The sequence below is a fragment of the Balaenoptera acutorostrata genome, chromosome 15 (genome assembly GCF_949987535.1).
Source record: "Balaenoptera acutorostrata chromosome 15, mBalAcu1.1, whole genome shotgun sequence".
Classification (NCBI taxonomy): domain Eukaryota; kingdom Metazoa; phylum Chordata; class Mammalia; order Artiodactyla; family Balaenopteridae; genus Balaenoptera; species Balaenoptera acutorostrata.
In genome coordinates this window covers 60,120,241-60,139,677 of record NC_080078.1, presented here as the reverse complement: position 1 = coordinate 60,139,677, position 19,437 = coordinate 60,120,241, and the positions used below count along the sequence as shown (strand labels likewise).

The 19,437-nt window shown below is 44.1% G+C and overlaps 1 protein-coding gene across 1 annotated transcript in view; it reads left to right on the top strand.

Annotated features, from left to right (window-relative positions):
- Nucleotides 1-19,437, top strand: part of TMC2 (transmembrane channel like 2) — an 83,887-nt gene that overhangs the window by 51,531 nt on the left and 12,919 nt on the right. The window contains 7 exon segments of the mRNA XM_007195813.2: nt 873-1,052; nt 2,636-2,785; nt 4,766-4,894; nt 6,345-6,412; nt 7,235-7,474; nt 15,766-15,891; nt 19,269-19,347. Of these exon segments, the coding sequence (XP_007195875.1) occupies nt 873-1,052; nt 2,636-2,785; nt 4,766-4,894; nt 6,345-6,412; nt 7,235-7,474; nt 15,766-15,891; nt 19,269-19,347 (972 nt within the window).

The window sequence follows — 19,437 nt, the reverse complement described above, 5'->3', positions numbered from 1 at the left end:
CTATGGCTTTATTGTATGTCTTGATATCTGATAGAGTGAGTTCTCTCATCAAGATCCACAATAACACACATTAAGTTTTTATCGCGCTTGCATTGAATCCATAAATCTCTCTTGGGAATTTGACATCTGTGGTAGTTGGCAAATTCTTCCCATCCTTGTATCCACATTTTTTGCAATGTGATTTTTCTAGCTCCTCCCATGAAGAGGTGGAATCTGTTTCCCATCCCTTGCCTTAGTCAGTGAAACAGTAGCAACGACGATACAAGCAGACTTGAAAAGTGCTTGTATTTTGGAACTTGTTCTCTTGGGAACCTGAGACCTCCACCATGTGAATGATGCCCAGCTAGGCTCCTAAATGATGAGCGGCACATGGCCCAATTATCTCATCACCTTAGGTGACAGCAAATCCACCACCAGATGTGTGAATGAAGCTGACCCCCAAGGCCACACCCTGCACCACATCCCTCTACTGTTGTTTCTGTTCTGTGATCTGAGTTTCTGGTCTTCCATGCTCCTGAGAGGAGGTGATTCTTACCTAGCTCACAACTTTTACAGAACACAAAGCACTGTCCCATATGTTAATTCATTTACTTCTCAAAGATAGTTTGCTATTTTTATCAATGCTAATAGCAGCAATCGTGATGACAACCAGTCACAGAGCAATTAGGACCTGTGGAACACACACTGACTGCTCAGGGCTTATTAGTGCCTTCGCCAGGGTCATACAGCAAGTTGTGGAGACCCCGGGGCATTTCCAGAGGCAGAGGAGGGGGCAAAAAGGAGATGGAGATGCACGGCCCTGGGGGTGCAGAGATGGTGGAGAAGCAAGTGATATTGACGACAAAACTAACCCAGCTCTCCCAATTTCTCAGGTAGAAATTGTGATGTCCCTGCTTGGGATGTTTTGTCCCCCTCTGTTTGAAACCATTGCTGCCCTGGAGAATTACCACCCACGCATTGGACTGAAGTGGCAGCTGGGGCGCATCTTTGCACTCTTCCTGGGAAACCTCTACACATTTCTTTTGGCCCTGATGGATGACATCCACCTGAAGGTAAAGACCACAAACATTCCCGCAATTCCTAGTGCCCACCAAATTTCTTTTTTAAATATAATAATTTCCTTGTGCATAATTTATATTAATTTAAAAATTTTTGGAAAGGTCAGAAAAGTAAAATGAAGAAAAATATCACCAGATTCCTATGACCCAATTGTTAACATTTTGCTTCAGTTCTTTACTGTCTTTTTTCTTAGGCTTTTTCACAACATCTGCATCTCATTTGGTACCCTTAATATTTTATCTGCAGGCTTTCCCGTATTGTTTCTTAGCTGCCATAAATGTTTACCGGCCCAGTATGCGTCCACTGAGATGATAAGTCATGGTTGAGTTAACCTTTCATCACTGCTCACCAGATGGTTATGGCGTACCCACCAAGCCAGGCCCTGGGGGTACAGCAGAGAGCAAGACACGCTCCTGTTCCAGGGGAGACAGACTCATTCATCAAAGCATGCTGGGGCAGGTGCTTCAGTGGGAGCAAGCCCAGGGCAGCGTGGCAGTGCACAGGAGGGGCTGCAAACCCCGCCGTGGGGGATCTTAGCGGACCTTGGAGAAAGCAGAGGGAACAGCTCATGCACACAGGGAACTATGAGTTAGCTGAATGATAGAGTGCAGGGGAAGAAGTGAAAAATGAAATTGGGGGACGGGCCAGATTATGATGCTCCTCTTCCCCACACCTCCCTCCTTATGAACTTTTTCCAGGAAAAAGGAAAACAGGAACAGGAAGCTAACTGCAAGTTAGCTAACAGGAACTTAACAGGAAGCTACTGGAAGTTTCTCAACATGGAAGTGACTGGATCTGACCCTTACCTACTCTCCACCTTCATTTCTTGCTTCCCTCCTACTCTAGTAAACTCCTTCACCCTCCTGAGCTTCACATTTCCTCCACGGGGCAAAATTCTCTCTTGCCTCTCTCTCCACCCTTCTCCCCATGTTTGACTAGTTGACTAATCCTCCTGCGGTTTGGCTCAGATGTCACTGCCTCCAGGAAGGGCCCTGTTGTCTGATGTGGATTTCCTCAGTCCCCAAAGAAAATTTCCCACAGCTCTTATCACTCTGGTCTGTAATTGTCTGTTCGTCTCTGTCACTTACTAGACAGTGAACTTTCTGAGGAAAGCTCCGTTCACTCCTGTGTCGCTCCTGTTCACTCTTGTGTCACCATTGCCTTATATGCCCAGAATAGACCCTGAATAAATTAATCTCTGCCTTATATGCCCAGAATAGACCCTGAATAAATTAATCTCTGCCTTATATGCCCAGAATAGACCCTGAATAAATTAATCTCAAAAGAAGAATGAATAACTGAATGGATGGATGGATGGACAAATGGATGAATGGACAGATGAATAATAACAGAGAAGAAAACTTCCTGGAAAAGACCCAAGGACTTTAGCCAGTTGCCCCCCTCTCCTCTATAGATTGAAAGGCTGGGGAGGGCATTTCTGGAGAGACCTGTTGAGGGGTAGGGCAGGGGCTAGATGGTAGGGTTGTGGCATATGCTGGCTCTATTTGTTGTTCCTGTGGAAACATTGGACCTTCCCTGGCTCCTTCCAACCCCACATCTCCATCTTCCATTCTAGCTTTCTAACGAAGAGACAATAAAGAACATCACCCACTGGACTCTGTTTCACTACTACAACTCCTCGGGTTGGAACGAGAGCGTCCCCCGGCCACCCCTGCGCCCTGCAGATGTGCCCCGGGGTTCTTGCTGGGAGACAGCTGTGGGCATTGTGAGTAGTTACGCTCTCCTGAAAAGGTGACCCCTGTTCTCAGTTCTTCGTTATCCCTTCTTGATGTTTCCATTTTTAAGCCACCAAAATGTCAAGCTAGCATTTCTTAGGAAAGTTCCACATTTTCACATTACCTTTTTTTCAGTGTCCCACATATTTCTCTCTGTGCTTCATCTAGTAGTCTAATACCGCTTGGATTTATTTAGAGTTTTACTGCAGATTTCACTGAAAGCCTGAGGTTCTCCACCTGGAAATCATGAATACAACTCCTAAAAGTTGTATACAAGATTTTGTGTTTATATGCATCTGTGCATTTTTCTGTAAAGAGAATTAAAGGTTTTCATTAGAATGTCAAAAATTAACAACTACCATTTCCCCTTATCCACTTTCGCTACTGTTCCTGTAGCTTACACAGTGTGGACTTCAAAGGCTAGTGTTCTTTGCCTTCCTAGGCAGAAACTTGAAGTATTCACAGGTAACACAGGAATCAGCTGCCTTCTCTTCCTCAACTCTGTCTTTGTGCATGGGGTTTCTATTCATCTGCCACCCCTGAAGAATCCATGCCCATAGAGCATTGGACAACAGTGTTTTTAACTGAGGTTGATGAAGTCCCATAGAGGAGAGGATTATATCACACACGTCATCAAACACTGCCTACAAGTCCACCAGCAGATATTTTCCTGAGGCAGGGTTTCCTTTCCACGGGGTCCTGGGGGCTTTTTCTCCCTGCTTCCTTCACAGAAGGCTCAGACTCATGACTTCTCATCTCCTCTAGTCTAAATTCCCCCATTCTCTTCAAATCGTCCTCATCTTTAATGTGTAGAGCAACTCACATTTCTAAACCCATCACAGTGTGTAACAGAGAAAGCCTTCAAGTCAGTAAAACCTACCCTCTTTAGAAGACAAAAGAGAGTTCATTACCTACATGATTCCTTTGGAATATTCTGCTATAGAATTTCTCTTTTCCTTCCTCACATCCTTGGAAGGCATCTCTCTTGCCCTCCTCCCTGAATGCCTATCACTAATTAAAACTTGTTTCCTTCTGAGTTTGTTGGTAATGATGGGTTTGAGGCATTATGTCCTGCTCGCCTATGTCCACCACCACCTTCACCCCAGGCCCCAGAGCATCACCTTGCATAGACGTGGAGACCTGATACAAGTCAGTTTGTGTTTTACTTAAGAGTAATAGTCTGAATTCTTGTTAAGGAAAAACCCTGAAAACTCATCAGCTGTTCATCCAGCAAGCATTTATTAATCATCTTGGAAGATACAAAAATGAATAGAGCAGACACTATGTCCCCTGGGAACTCCAAGTCTATTAGATGTCTTAAAGATTGTGACGAAGTCAGGTAGATCTTTCCAACTTTTCAAAAAAAATTAATAAATTATATGTACTCTACACATGAAAGAAAACTTTGTTCCTTTGCTTTTGGCTCTTCTTCTGTGTGCCTCTGTGAAAAACCTACATTATTTTCTCTACATACCCCCCCCCAAAAAATCCATTAGCAGGGGGTGAAGAAAACCAGCTGCTGTCCCCAGGGACAATGGTCAGATTCAGTCTTAGCTGGGGCAGCTGGCACTTCAGAGCAGGTGGGGAAAGCAAGGAGTGAGCCTTCAGATCCCACATCTATGCAATAGTGCTGATAACTACCAAATACTGGGTATTGCCAACTGCCAGGCAATTTGCATACATAATCACTAACTTTCCCAGTAACCCTGCAAGGTTAATGTTATCAACTTCAAAAGGTTCAGAGACTATCCCAAAGCAATAAATTAGTAACTTGTAGAGCTGGAACCTATAGTAAGCATTTTTCAAAGCATGGGGTCTTTTATCTGCACCACCATTCTGCCACCATTAATCAGAGGGTCACAGAGAAGAATACGAGTGGGTGGAGGAGCATTGGCATGGCTGCAGTCAGTTGGGAGAAGCAGGCATGGTCAAACCCTGACCATCCCCTTTCTCTATGTTCCTCCTTGCAGGAATTCATGAGGCTGACAGTGTCGGACATGCTGGTAACGTGTATCACCATCCTGCTGGGGGACTTCCTGCGGGCTTGTTTTGTCCGGTTCATGAACTACTGCTGGTGCTGGGACCTAGAGGCTGGATTTGTAGGTCACCACTTCATGGGCGTTGTGCAGAAAGGCGTTCCAATCATCCTCTCTGATATAGTCAGATGCATTCTGTGCATTTCTTTAGACGCTTAATGACAGTCTCTACTCTGTGAAGTAATATTTAATTTTTTCTAAGCAGGACACAAAATCCAATAGATAAAAAGTTTTTTTAATATTTTCAAATGTTAAATTTTAAATTCCCAAGATTTAACCCTCCTATATTTGGATTCTGCATGTTTCTTCCTTTAATCCACGCTCACCTGACTTTCCTTCTCTCTCTCCTCACTTTGTTTTCCTCCTTCTCTCATTCTTGTCACTTTTTATCTCCATTTCCGTAAGACAAATTGGGAAGCAGGTTTAAGCTGGCCTCACAAAGACCCCGACTCCCTAATGCTCACACACTTTATGTTCTTTCAAACAGTTGACAAATTTCCAAAACTCTGAAAATCAGAGTCAGGTTGAAAATCTGCATCTGGCTGAGGTGGTTCCTTTCCATGAAGAAGAAGATGAGAGCGGGGCTTCCCTGCTGGCGCAGTGGTTAAGAATCCACCTACCAATGCAGGGGATATGGGTTCGATCCCTGGTCCGGGAAGATCCCACATGCCACGGAGCAACTAAGCCCGTGCACCACAACTCCTGAGCCTGCGCTCTAGAGCCCGCGAGCCACAACTACTGAAGCTTGTGCGCCTAGAGCCCGTGCTCCGTAACAAGAGAAGCCACCACAATGAGAAGCCCGCACACCGCAACGAAGAGTAGCCCCTGCTTGCCACAACTAGAGAGAAAGCCCACGTGCAGCAACAAAGACCCAGTGCAGCCAAAAATTAATTAATTAATTAATTTTTAAAAATGATGAGAAGGAGAAAGATTGGAGGAGAGATTTATTTATTTTGTTTTTAAAGCTTTCTTTACATTTGACTCATTTAATTATTTGCATTTTGTTATTTATTTCATTTACTCCTTGCTTATAATTTCAAGTTACATTTCTGATTAGAACATTGATAAAACATTCTCTTGGGGCCTCCCAAGGACACACTGTCAGCCTGCAGGCCATAAAAGGTAAAAATTCTCTCTCTCGGTTTTTTTTTTTTTAGTTTGGCTATGCTGCACACCTTGCGGGATCTTTATTTCCCGACCAGGGATTGAACCCAGACCCCTGCGGTGGAAGTGTGGAGTCCTAACCACTGCACTGCCATGGAATTCCCAAAAAATTCTCATTATTTTAGTTGGAGAAGACATTGAAGAAAGTTTCAAGTTTGAGAACTTCAAAACTCTTTTTTTTAAAGTTGAAAACATGTTAAAGAAATAGAACTCCGAATCTAAGGTTCCTCTCTGGTCACCAGAGCAGGCTCTTTGGGGTGGAGTGGCTTGGTCAGTTGACTGGTAGTGGGGTCTGGCGGACACGACCTAACAGACTTTCTCTCTCTCCTCTCTCTCTCTCTCCCTCCAGCCCTCATATGCTGAGTTTGATATTAGTGGAAATGTGCTTGGTTTGATCTTCAACCAAGGAATGATCTGGTGAGTTATCCATTTCCTCTGGTGATCACCTCATCTGGGGAGTCAAAAAAGCTGGAATCCCAGACTTTGCCTCTCAACCAGCTAGAGAGAGGCTGGACAAATCATCTGGCCTCTCTGAGCTCCCTTCTTTCACTTGAGCAGGACTAGAGGAGAACCAGGACAGTGTCTGGCCTACCCACTTGCTACCATGTACGTAGAGAGGGGAGAGAAGAGCTAGGGAGAGAGAAGGAGAAAAGGAAGAGGGAGGAAAGAGGGGGGAGAGAGGGAAGAAGGAAAAAAGGAAAAAGTAGGGTGGGAAAGAAAGAAGAGAAGGAAAGGGAGGGAGGGAGAAGGAAGGGGAGGAAAGGAAAGAGAGAAGGAGGGAGGGAGATAAATGAACTGAGGAACTTCCCTCTGAGAAGGAGTTAGAGGAGGCTGCCTGACTTCAGCCAAAGGCTTTCAAAGGCTCATAGCAAGCCAATATCCAATTCTTTTAATTTAAGGACTTCAAATACTTTTCTGAGCAGCAATGCTGTTTAATGGAGACCATGGAGAAACAGACAAGAGACCATGTAATTTGCTCCATGCCTGGCGGTGGGGCAGTGGTAAAATCCTGGCCAGAACCCAAGCCAGGAATGCTCAGGGAGTCCCTGTCCTGAGGAATGGATGGCTATGGCTTGGTGATAAATGTCCTGGTTAAATGGGAGGCCCCTTCCCTTGGGACCTACAGAGAAAGCAACAAGGCCTCCTGCCCCTAGCCCATCAGTCCCGTTTCCTTCTGCCGTCCTTCCCCGGCCTCTCCTACTGTCGAGCCAACCAGGTGTGCGGTCTCTGCCCTTCCAGGATGGGCTCCTTCTATGCCCCAGGACTGGTGGGCATCAACGTGCTGCGCCTGCTGACCTCCATGTACTTCCAGTGCTGGGCGGTGATGAGCAGCAACGTCCCCCACGAACGTGTGTTCAAAGCCTCCCGATCCAACAACTTCTACATGGGCCTCTTGCTGCTGGTGCTCTTCCTCAGCCTCCTGCCGGTGGCCTACACCGTCATGTCCCTTCCACCCTCCTTTGACTGCGGGCCATTCAGGTGCACAGTCTCAGTTGCAGGGGAGCACCTCCTCTCCCAGGGCAGTCTGCTCAGAGATCTCAGGCTCAGAATTCCAGTTCTGGTGTCACTTCAGCCTGCAAAAGGCCATGGAGCTTTGGGAAAATCATTAATGCTGTTCAACAGAGTTTTCTGCAGGATGGAGATGTTCTATGTCTGTGCTATCCAATATGGTAGCCACCAGCCACATGTGGCTGTTGAGCACTTGAAATGAGGACCAAGAAATTGAATTTCTAATTTTATTTCATTTAAATTAATTTTAATTTAAATAACCACCAGTGGCTAATGGCTACCATATTGGACAGCACAGCTCTAACCTTTTAACATATGGATAATCTACTGCCCTGGATTACCTTGCCATGGGATGAGTAACGGGGCATTCTGAAAATGAAATGACCATACATTTACAAGTCCCATTCAAATGTGAAGCCGCTACTGAGACTCTGGACAGGGTCCTCATGCTCTACAGGGCACTGTAGGCTCAAGGTATAAGCCAGACTAGTTTCAGAGACTGGACATTGTATATAAAGAGCTAAATAATTATGTAAGGAGGTAGATGGAGATAGAATGTGCATCTACTGCTCAATTTCCAAATGTGACACCTTCTGAAAACAAAGCCCTTTCTTTTCTGCATAAAAAGGGATTCTGTGGTTCAAGAGTTTGGGACATGCTACCCCTTTCATCTACCACCTCCTTACTTAGAAATGCACAATGCACACTCCTTTATTCAAGGCTCTGAAGAAACGTGCAGTGAGAGACCGTGTGCAAGCCGGTGCTTCCATCCCTACTGACCACAGACCCTTGCTCCATGGAACACCATCTAGGGCAGGGAGGAGGGTGAGGCTAGTAAGGGGCCCACCCTGCACTTGCACAACCCCGAGGGCAGTACCTCCTTAAACTGTGCACCCCAGGGCCTCACCCACCTCACTCCAGTCCCGACCCTGCCTACTAATGTGGATCAACATGCTTTGGGAAATGCTGAACTGACACTTCTCAGTTTATAACGGACTGACCTTGATAAAGCCCTGTGCTTGGTGCCCCACAGCAAGGGCTGTGGGAGCTCAGAGGAGTCGTTAGCAGGAGAGTTCACAGCAGAGTGTGATGGGGCTGAACGGGGGTCCAGACAGAAGGAAAGGGGGGCTGGATCCAGAGTGGAGGACCATGCCGAGCGGCAGGAGGCCTGGGCACGAGGCTGAGGGACAACCATGTGGCAGAAGTGGCAGAAGCTTCTTTAGCCTTCTTCCTGAGCAAGGTTTGGAGGGCTGGGCTCTGGGTGCAAATGCCGGTGCCCCTTTGCCCAGACCACCCACCTGTTCCAGGCAGGAGGCCAGTGAGTAGGCCCGTGCCATGTCTGGCCCTCGCCACCTGCCCCGCTCTTGCTTCATCTGCTCCCTGAGGCCCTGACAGCTGACACCCAGATAGCAGAGGAAGGGACCCACGAGTGGAGCCCAGGAGGACACATGGCTGCCACCTCCTTCCTGTCACTCTTCTGATCAAAACCCACCAACAGCTAGAACATTCATCCCTCAAGCATTTTCACAGCTGTCCTCTCACTTGCTTCCGAGCTTTACTCAATGGTCACCTTTTCAAAGAGGCCTTCCCTGGAGACCCTAACTGAAATCACACACACACACACACACACACACACACACACGTCATTACTTCTGTTTATCACATCTCTTTACCAACATCTAGCATGCCATTCTTTTTGCTTTTTTATCTTGTTTGTTGTCTGTCTCCCCCACCAGACCATAAGCTCCATGCAGGTGTGATTTTTTTTTTTTTTCTTTCTTTCTCCCTGCTTTACACCCAGTGTCTAGGAGAAAATTTATGGTCAGTGCTTGAACCAGACCCTTCACCTGGCAGAAATTCACTTTTAGGGTTTGGACCAGATCCAGGCAGGCAAGATAAATGAGTGAGATGGGCAGCATTGCAGAGCATATAGTTAAAAGTAAGGGTTGGTAAACTACATCCCATGGACCAAATCCAGACCACCTGTTTTTGTAAATAAAGTTTTATTAGGATACAGCCTCACTCATTTGCTTACATATAATCTATGGCTGCTTTCTAACTACAACAGCAGAATTTGAGTAGTTCCAACAGAGGCCATCTGGCTCACAAAGCCTAAAATCTTTTTTGGAGAAAAATTGCCACCACTCCTGATTTAGAGCATAGACTCTAGAGCTGGCTCTGTCGTTTGCCAGCTGGGTCATCTTGAGCAAGTTACACAGCAGATTCATTGCCTCTGAGATGGAAAATTTCACAAGCTTTGTTAAGTTGTTCAGCTATGCCACCTTCTCCTCTGTATATAGTTTAACCATTATCAGTTGTAGCACGTCACAGCAGATTCCACTTTATTTCAGTTGTTGCTGTGAGGATTTAGTGTGCTGTTATCTGTAGAGTAGTTGAAGGAGTGTGCTAATCCATAGTAGGGCATATATACGAATTTGTTAAGCTTGAGCCCTGCCCGAATTCGGGGTAGCTGGTACTCATAACAATGCTATGAGGTGGGAAGCATTATCTACACCAGGGGTCAGCTAACTTTTCTTTTTTAGAACCTGATAGTACATATTTTAGGCTTCGGGGATCAAGAGACAAAATCAAGACTATTATGTAGGTACTTACATAACAGGAGAGAAACAAATGCCCACAAAGTTTTTACTGGCAAAATTCAAAATATGATAATAATAGAGTATAATTTTTTGTAATACTGGACTACCAATGAGAAGAATGGAATTCTTTTGAGGGGGGAGGAGGTGATATTTCACATAATAGAGGTTCAGAGTTACTATTCTCTATCATCAAAAATCAGTTGTCCTGCCCAGATAGCCATCTTTGCTGCCAGATCCATTTTTGTACGAGACATGGCAACACATCTACCACCATAGGAAAAAAATTTGCCATAAAGCTTTATTACTGCCAAGCTATCAGACTGCTGTGCAGTAGGGCAAGTCAGGATATTCAGTTTCTATTTTTGATAAAAATTCACAGATATGAAAATGATTAAGTCATGAGAGCAAATGAAGTTTACCATTGACACTATTGACTCAATTGTACATGATAGATTCAAATATTTTCTACAAATTACTTACTGATGAATAAGAAAATGAATAACCATAGTGTGCACACACTGAAAATTTCACAAGCTTTGTTAATTTGTTCAGCTCTGACTTCTGCTCTACATATAGTTTGACCATTATCAGTTGTAGCACATCATAGCAGATTCCACTTCATTTCAGTTGTACTGAATTCCATTCCATTCAGTTGTACTAAATTAGTGTTTTCTCAATTTCTTTGAGAAAATTTCACCCATATATGTCCTGCACAGAATATTCATAGGAGTTAATTCTTCAGTCACTTCAGACTTGGCATTAACTCCTCAAATAAACTAAGCAGTATCAGTAACATCTATTGACTCATTAAGAGCCAAGGAAAACCACCTGAGATCACTTGCCTTGTGTTTGAATGTCCTCAACTCTTCAAGCAACTGCTCTTGCTGGAAAATCTAAAAGTCTTAAGTATATTTTCTCTGAATACATTCCTTCAGCTCCTACAATTTAATTACTTCATCACTGGTAAATGAGGACCATGATTTTGGAAACTAGAGGAAAGGGTATCCTTGTTATATAGAGACAGAAAGCTTAGATAAACTATGTCCTTCAGTTGTATGGAAAGCTGAATTTGTAAATGATAAACTTGTATATTTAGCTGAGGATATTTTTTTTTTTTTTTGGTTGCACTGCGTGGCATGTGGGATCTTAATTCCCTGACCAGGGATCGAACCCACGCCCCCTACAGTGGAAGCACAGAGTCTTAACCACTAGACCGCCACAGCTGAGGATATTTCTTTTTTTTTTTTTTTGAAGATCAATCTTAGTAAAAACTTTTTTCTCTGTTTTTTTTTATTGAAGTATAGTTGATTTACAATATTGTGCTAATTTCTGCTGTACAGCAAAGTGATTTAGTTATACACATATATACATTTTTTTATATTCTTTTCCATTATGGTTTTTTTCCAGGAGATTGGATATAGTTCCCTGTGCTATACAGTAGGACCTTGTTGTTTATCCATCCCATATATAATAGCTTGCATCTACTAATCCCAAACTCCCAGTCCATCTCTCCCCCTCCCTGCCTCCCCCTTGGCAACCACAAGTCTGTTCTCTATATCTGTGAGTCTGTTTCTGTTTTGTAGATAAATTCATTTGTGCCATATTTTAGATTCCACATATAAGTGATATCATATGATATTTGTCTTTCGCTTTCTGACTTACTTCACTTAATATGATAATCTCTGGTTGTATCCATGTTGCTGCAAATGTCATTGTTTTGTTCTTTTTAATGGATGAGGAATATTCCATTGTATATATGTACCACATCTTCTTTATCCATTTATCTGTCGATGGACCTTAGGTTGTTTCCATGTCTTGGCTATTGTGAATAGTGCTTCTATGAACATAGGGGTGCATGTATCTTTTTGAATTATAGTTTTGTCCAGGTATATGCCCAGGAGTGGGATTGCTGGATCATATGGTAGTTCTATTTTTAGTTTTCTGAGGAAGCTCCATACTGTTTTCATAGTGGCTGCACCAACTTACATTCCCACCAACAGTGTAAGAGAGTTCCCTTTTCTCCACACTCTCTCCAGCATTTGTTATTTGTAGACTTTTTAATGATGGCCATTCTGACCAGTGTTAGGTGGTACCTCATTGTAGTTTTGATTTGCATTTCTCTAATAATTGGTGATATTGAGCATCTTTTCATGTGCCTACTGGCCATTTTTATGTCTTCTTTGGAGAAATGTCTGTTAAGGTTTTCTGCCCATTTTTCAATTGGGTTGTTTGTTTTTTTGTTGTAGAGTTATATGATCTGTTTGTATATTTTGGAGATTATAGCTGAGGATATTTCTAAGTAAAGTGTTGAAGGTGCAGCCTAGATTCTTCTTGCTGTTTATACTAAAAATGTGAGAAGAAAGAGATAAATTGAGGAAAGAACTGATAAGCAAAAAGGAACCAGGACTTGATGATTTGGGAAATTCTCAGACTGTCCAGTTTGCAGAAGACTCTAAAAACAGATCCACTGTTAGGAAAGCATGCTCTAAGGAGAAAGCCAAGGAGGAGGCTGGACAACCTTTTGCTAGTGCTTCTGAAGGATCTGAATATTCATTCACACAGATGATTCTTTAAGCATGTAGCTCGGATCCTCTCAACCATCTCAGCAGAGGCCAGAAATAGAAATGGAATTATCTGGGAAAGATCTTTGTAGGACCCTCTTGTGTAATGGACTGAATTCCCACAACATACTTGGAAGACCCACCAGGTATTTGAGATTGTTGTATGAGCAGTATCACAGCTTGGACTGAAAGGGGAAGAGAAGAGACAAAATGAAGGAAAGCTGTTGGACTCCAAATATTCTATAGTCAGTAAACAGGCTGATCAAATCTACTCAGCTGAAACCTGTGCTACTCTTCAAGAAAAAGGAAGGGTGACTCCGAGGCCAGAGTCTTGGGCCTGGAGGGCAGAGCTGCAGGCAGGCACAGAGGGTTGAGCCAAGAGAAATTTATTCTCAGACCTTTGAAATCTAATGGAATTTGGCTGATTGGACTTCAAAATTGCTGGGAACTGGTGATTCCTTTCTTCCTTCCATTTTCTTCCTTTTGGAATTGGAATATCTATAACTGTTATCCTATGGCTGACCCACCATTGTATTTTGGGAGTAAATAACTTGCTTTCTAGTTTCACAGCTCCACAGATAGAGAGAAATTTTGCCCCAAAATGGATCATACCCAAAGTCTCACCTACACCTGATTTAGATGAGATTTGGGACTTTTGAGTCCATGATATTTAGATGAGATTTTTGGACTCTGAGTTGATGCTGTAATAGGTTGAGACTTTGGGACATGTAGGGATGGTGGTGAATATATTTTGCAGGTGGAATGAGTATGAATGTTTGGAGGCCAGAGAGCAGACTGGTGGGCTGAATAATGGCTCCCAAAGATATCCAGGTCCTAATCCCTGGAACATGTGGATGTTACCTTATATATCAAAATGGTCTTTGCTTATCTGATTAAGGATGTTGAGATGGGGAGATTGTCTGAATTACCCAGATGGGCCCTAAATCACGTGTCCTTATTAGAGGGAGGCAAAGAGATATTTGACTGTAGAAGAGCAGTAAGTGATGTGACCTTGAAAGCAGAAAGAGATTTGAAGATTCTATGCTGCTAGCTTTGAAGATAGAGGAAGGGGCCATGAGCCAAGGAATGCAAGGAATGAAGCTCTAAAAGTTGAGAAAAAGAAACAGATTCTTCCCTAGAGCCTCCCTCTGAAAGGAGAGCAGCCCTGCTGACACCTTAGTTTCAGTCCAGTGAAACCATTTCAGACTTTTTGACCTCCAGAACTGTAAGAAAATAATTTGTATTGTTTTAAGCCTCCAGTGTGGTAATTGGTTGCACAGTAGTCACTGAAAACTAATGCATCATCTAATACGTCATAATTCAATGACAAAATAATCCACATTCTATTGTGACTTAAGCGTCACATTTGAAGTCCACTTTTCTTGTTTTTACAAAATGGGTATGCAGTAGTAATTAAAAAAATAATAGGGATCTCCTGGCGGTCCAGTGGTTAGGACTCTGCGCTTTCACTGGCGAGGGTGCGGGTTCAATTCCTGGTCGAGGAACTAAGATCCCGCAAGCTGCAGGGCACAGCCAAATAATACTACTAATAATAAATTAAATGTTATAATATGGTGATATGCATGGCACTTGAAATGCTGTCATGTTATAACTACATCATTGCAATTTGTAGTGTGCTGTGCAACAGTACTAAGCATCGAGATGGCCACAGATGTTTGCTAACACTCATCTCTGCTATTATAGCACAAAAACAACCAGAGACTATACATAAATAAATGAGCATGGCTGTATTCCAATAAAACATTTACAGACACTGAAGTTTGAATTTCATACTTCAATTTTTATGTGTCACAAAATATTATTCTTCTTTTGATATTTTTCCAATTATTTAAAAATGTAAAAGCCATTCTTAGCCCACAGGCCTTATAAAAACAGGTTACAAGCCAAATTTGGTCCATGGGCCATTGTTTGCTAACCCCTGATTGACACATAAGAGAAAAATGAAGCTTCTAGATGCAACATTTTGGAGGGCACTTATAATTTGACAGCCCCATACTCAATGTTTTATATGAATTCATGTCTATGTCCTCTAAACAATCTGAGACAAATGCTGTTATTATATTTATAATACCATATTGTATATACTATTTTATTATTGTACTATATTATATGGATGAGGAAGCCAGGGCAGAGAAATTTTCAGTATCTTGCCCAAAGATATCAAACCTCTGCAGCACTAACCAACAGAATTTTCTATATGAGGGGAAAAAATCCACATCTGCTTCTCAAATATAGTAGCTATTAGTCACATGACTCCTTGAAATGTGTGACTAAGAAACTGAATTTTTAATTTAATTTAATTTAATTTTAATAACCACATTGAAAAGTACAGCTCTAGTGGGGAGAGTGAGAGTATGAATACAGGCAGAAAGTGAGTAAGTAAATTGTCCATGGTGTCCCACAGCTAATAAGTGGAAGAGAGAGGATTTAAATCGGGAATTTCAAACCATAAATTCCAGTTCTTGGCACCAAAGCTACCAACCAAAAGCCAGGAGCAGACAGTAGTCTCTGGGCAGGTATTTGTGGAAGGCAGTCTGCATAATGGTTCTTAGGTATTTGAAGAAAATCAAAATTACTGTTGTGAACTGTCCAAGAGCCTGCCCTAGGCAATACTGGAATTCTCATCTGAAGACTAATTGTAGGGATTTTTGAGTCACCATGAGGCTGTCCATCACATCAGTATCTGGAGAGCTGCCTCCAGGCCCAGGGACCCAGAGGAAGCTCCATCTTGGTCTCGTAGCTACACCACAGGCCATTTTCTCCCATGAGAGTATAGGAGAAAACCCATTTTCATCTTGCCGAGGAAGGTGCCAGGCACAGGAGACCAAGGTAGTTTGAGAGGTTGTGAGCCGCCGAGGACTTGAAGCTGGGGAGCCAGGGTGCTGAGGCAGCTCTAAGCCCTCGCCTACAGGGCAGCCCCGCGTGGGGGCTTTTTCCACTGCAGTCCCTGTGGAGAAGAGCTCTGTTCTTCCAGGAGAGTAGTTGTGAGTGGTGGCCTGGACCCTCCAGGGTATGTACACAGTTGTTTATGCCATATGAGCTTCACAGCACGCTATAATGTATTCTCTCCTCTTTCCAGTGGGAAAAACAGAATGTATGACGTCATCCAAGAGACAGTCGAAAACGATTTCCCAACCTTCCTGGGCAAGATTTTTGCTTTCCTCGCCAATCCAGGCCTGATCATTCCAGCCATCCTGCTGATGTTGTAAGTTAGCCAGGGGCCATGGCTCTGTCTCGTGGAAACCTCCCCGAGACTTCCTTGGCAAGTCCTTCTTTCTTGCCCTCTCAATCTGGATTTCCCAGAAGCAGATCCTCAGACAAAGACTTAAACGCAATCTAAATTGCAACTGGAGGGGGCAGTGTGTGTAGGGAAGTAAGACAGAGAAGGGACAGGAAGGTGCATTCTAACTACTGGGGTGACTTTAATCCTGCTGGGAGTTCTGGGAAGGTGTGCTTCTGAGTTATCCTGCTTAAGGGTGAGGGATCCGGGGCATCTGTAGACCAGTTCCCATCCATCACTGGTTGAGTGCTGCTGGGAGATGTGGAAGGGAAGAGGCGTTGGTTAATTGCCTGGCAGTTTGGGCCAGCTGCCTTCATGGACAGAATGGTTTCCGAGTGTGGGGCGGGGCTTCAGGCACTGGCAGCTGTAAGTCTTTCAGTGAGCACACTGAAGATAGAGCCCAAAGCATAAGGTGAGTACTGACATTGTCTGCAGCACCCTCCAAAACATCCACTGGAAATATCAAAGACCCCTTCCCCAAGAAAGCTGAGGCCTGATGCAGCCTGTCCCTGGCTGGGCCCGCAGGATTTCTCTACAGAGCACCCCATGCACTAGAGTGTTCGGTGCATTTGTCACCATCCCTCTCACAGACTGAAGATGTGGGTGGGCTTGGCGATCTCTGTATCCCCAACACCAACCCCATGCCTGGGGCGTAGGAGGCAAACAATGAACGCTCAAGGAAGGAACAGGGCAGGAAATTGTGAAATATTCCTAACGTACAGAAACATACAGACAAGCATGTACAGGATCACAAGATTAAACAGATGTTAACATTTAGCAATATTTGCTTCAGATCAGTCTCTCTTTTTAAAAGAAATAAATGTTACACTTCAAGCCCCACCCAGTCTTTCTCTCTCCCTCCCTCTCCAAAGGTGACCACTATTTGGATTAGTTTTCCTCATTTCCAATCTGGACCATTTAATCACGTGTATGTACTATTGTTTTCTGAGTTCAAAAATTTTTCATGACTCGTTCAGACTACACAGCTTTCCTCACTCACATTATGTTTGGGGGACTTTTTCATGTGGATCCATGAGCACACATTTTCATGGCTCCACTGTATTCCATTGTGTCACAAAAATAATCAATAAACAATCTATAATAGGAATAGAAAAGAGTTTTATCTGAGCCAAACTGAGGACTATAGCCCAGAAGACAGCTTCTTAGATAACTCTGAGAAGTTGCTCCAGAGAAGCATGGTTTTCAGCACAATTTTATATCTTGACAGAACAAAGAACATTAAACAAATCAGGGATACATTCCTTCAAGGTTTCCAAAAAATAACAGATCAGCACATACACAGTGAGTCAGTACGGCCTTGGCATCTGGGAAGGGAATCTTATCATCAAAGGAGGACCAGCATTGGAATCCTAGGAAAGGAGACATTTAATCTTTATTTTTCACATGGACATTCTTTACTTCTGGTCAATGTGCCCTTTTGTTTCATAATTAAAACAGATATAGGAGGTCCCTGATGGCCTAGTGGTTAGGAATCTGGGCTTTTACTGCCGTGGCTCGGGTTCAATCCCTGGTCAGAGAACTGAGATCCCGCAAGTCGCAAGGTCACCAAAAAAAAAAAAAAAAAGCATATGTACAATGTATGCTTGATAGGTCACAAGCAGGCTACTTTAGTTAGCATAAAATTCAAGTTAGCTCATGTATAAACCAGAATGACTTCCCCATACCTCAATATGTGAAAATTTCTTTTATCAGTTGTGTGATCAAACCACAATTGGACCATTTCTCTGCATAGAGATAGGTTGTTTCCACTTTTTTGCTATTGCAAATGTGCTCCTTATATGTCTCCTTGTGCGCATATTACAGTTTTCTCTAAGATAGACTTCTAGACGTGGTATTGCTGGGTCATAGGTATGTGTTTCTTCAATCTTTGAAGACAGTGCTGAATTGTCTCCCAGATAGGTGTATTTCCTTACATCCTTGACTTCAGACATCCTCTGCTTCTAGTCCTGGCATGAAGGAGGGCTGACATGGTAGTGACAACCACCTGAGGAAATTCTGGAACCCAGACACCAAACCTGACCTTACGGGGGCGGGCGGCACAGGGAAATACTAAGCTTGGAAACAGCCTCAGGAGGAACACAGCCACCCAGGAGCATTTTATCTTCTCTGATCTCTGGCTCCTCTCTAACAAATGGGCTGTGAATTAGGAGAGAGGGCGAGGCCTCGTGGGCACCTTCCCAACAGATGGTGGTCCCTTGCCTGTCCTCCTTCTGGCCTCTTGTCGCCCACGGTCCTCTGAGTCTTTGCTTCAGGAAGCTCACGGGACAGCCTCTGACCCACACTCTGCCAAAGGCAGCGTGGTTCCTCCCTTCTGCCTGTAAGAGAGCTCGAGGATTCAGCTGAAGTGGCTCAGGGCAGCCCCACCCTGAGGGCAAGGATCAGAAGACCCCAGCTGGAGCAGCCGGGGCTTGAAATGCAGGAAGAAAAGTGACAGATAAGGACAGGCTGTCGGAGCACCCAGTCCAGGAGGCATCCGGGGCTTTTGTGGCCCCTCCTTCTCAGGTGGTACATCCAGGACAAGCCCCAAATCCTAGATCCTATGAAAGGGAAGCCCAGGCTATAGCCTCAAAGGACACCCAGCCACCCAGTCAGCCAGTGGGGGCTGGACTCTGAAAACCACAAGCCCAGGACAGACATTCCCATCAGTGCACCCTGGGTAGAGGGCCTTTGGGGTCTATGCAGTTGTGTTTCTAGGCAAGCTTGGAGCAGGTCGCTTAGCACCTCTCTCTCCTCTCTCAGCACTTGAAGACTTTGGCGTCAAATGTGGTCTCCGACGAGTGCAAATAGATAGGGTGGCCTTGGGCAAGTGACTTAACGTCTCTGCGTTCCAGGATGCTGACCTGTAAAGACGGGAGTCATCCTTTCTTCTTCACAGGGTTTCATCAAAACCAGTGAGATGTGGAGTGGGATGCACATGGCTCAGAGCCTGGCACAGGGCAGGTATCCAGGAAACACAAGCAGCTGCTTCTGCAGACAAGAAACCCTGCCTCTCTCCTGCCTCTTCAGGTTTCCCAGAAGAGGACTGATTCCTTTAGCTAAGCTTTATTAAACACTCTGAGAACTAGAAATGTGTTCAATAAAATAAAGAGAGAACAGGGATGTCCAAGACCTTGTCAATGTTAAGTGGAGAACTTAGGATGGTAAGACCTCCCTCCACCCTGCCCAGAGGCAAAGTCTGGTCACCTATTCCAGAAAGCCTGCTGTGATTCCTCAGGAAGGGTGTCCAGCTCTTGCCATTTTCCAAGATCACAGTACCCCCGGAGCATGCTTTTCTCTTGCAGCCTGGCCATTTACTACCTGAACTCAGTTTCCAAAAGCCTTTCCCGAGCTAATGCCCAGCTGAGAAAGAAAATCCAAGCGGTGAGTCTGTCGGGAGTTTTCATTCAAAAAGATGTTATGTTTTTGGTTTTTGCTAATTTGCTCTTTGAGCCCAGTTATATTCTTTAAATG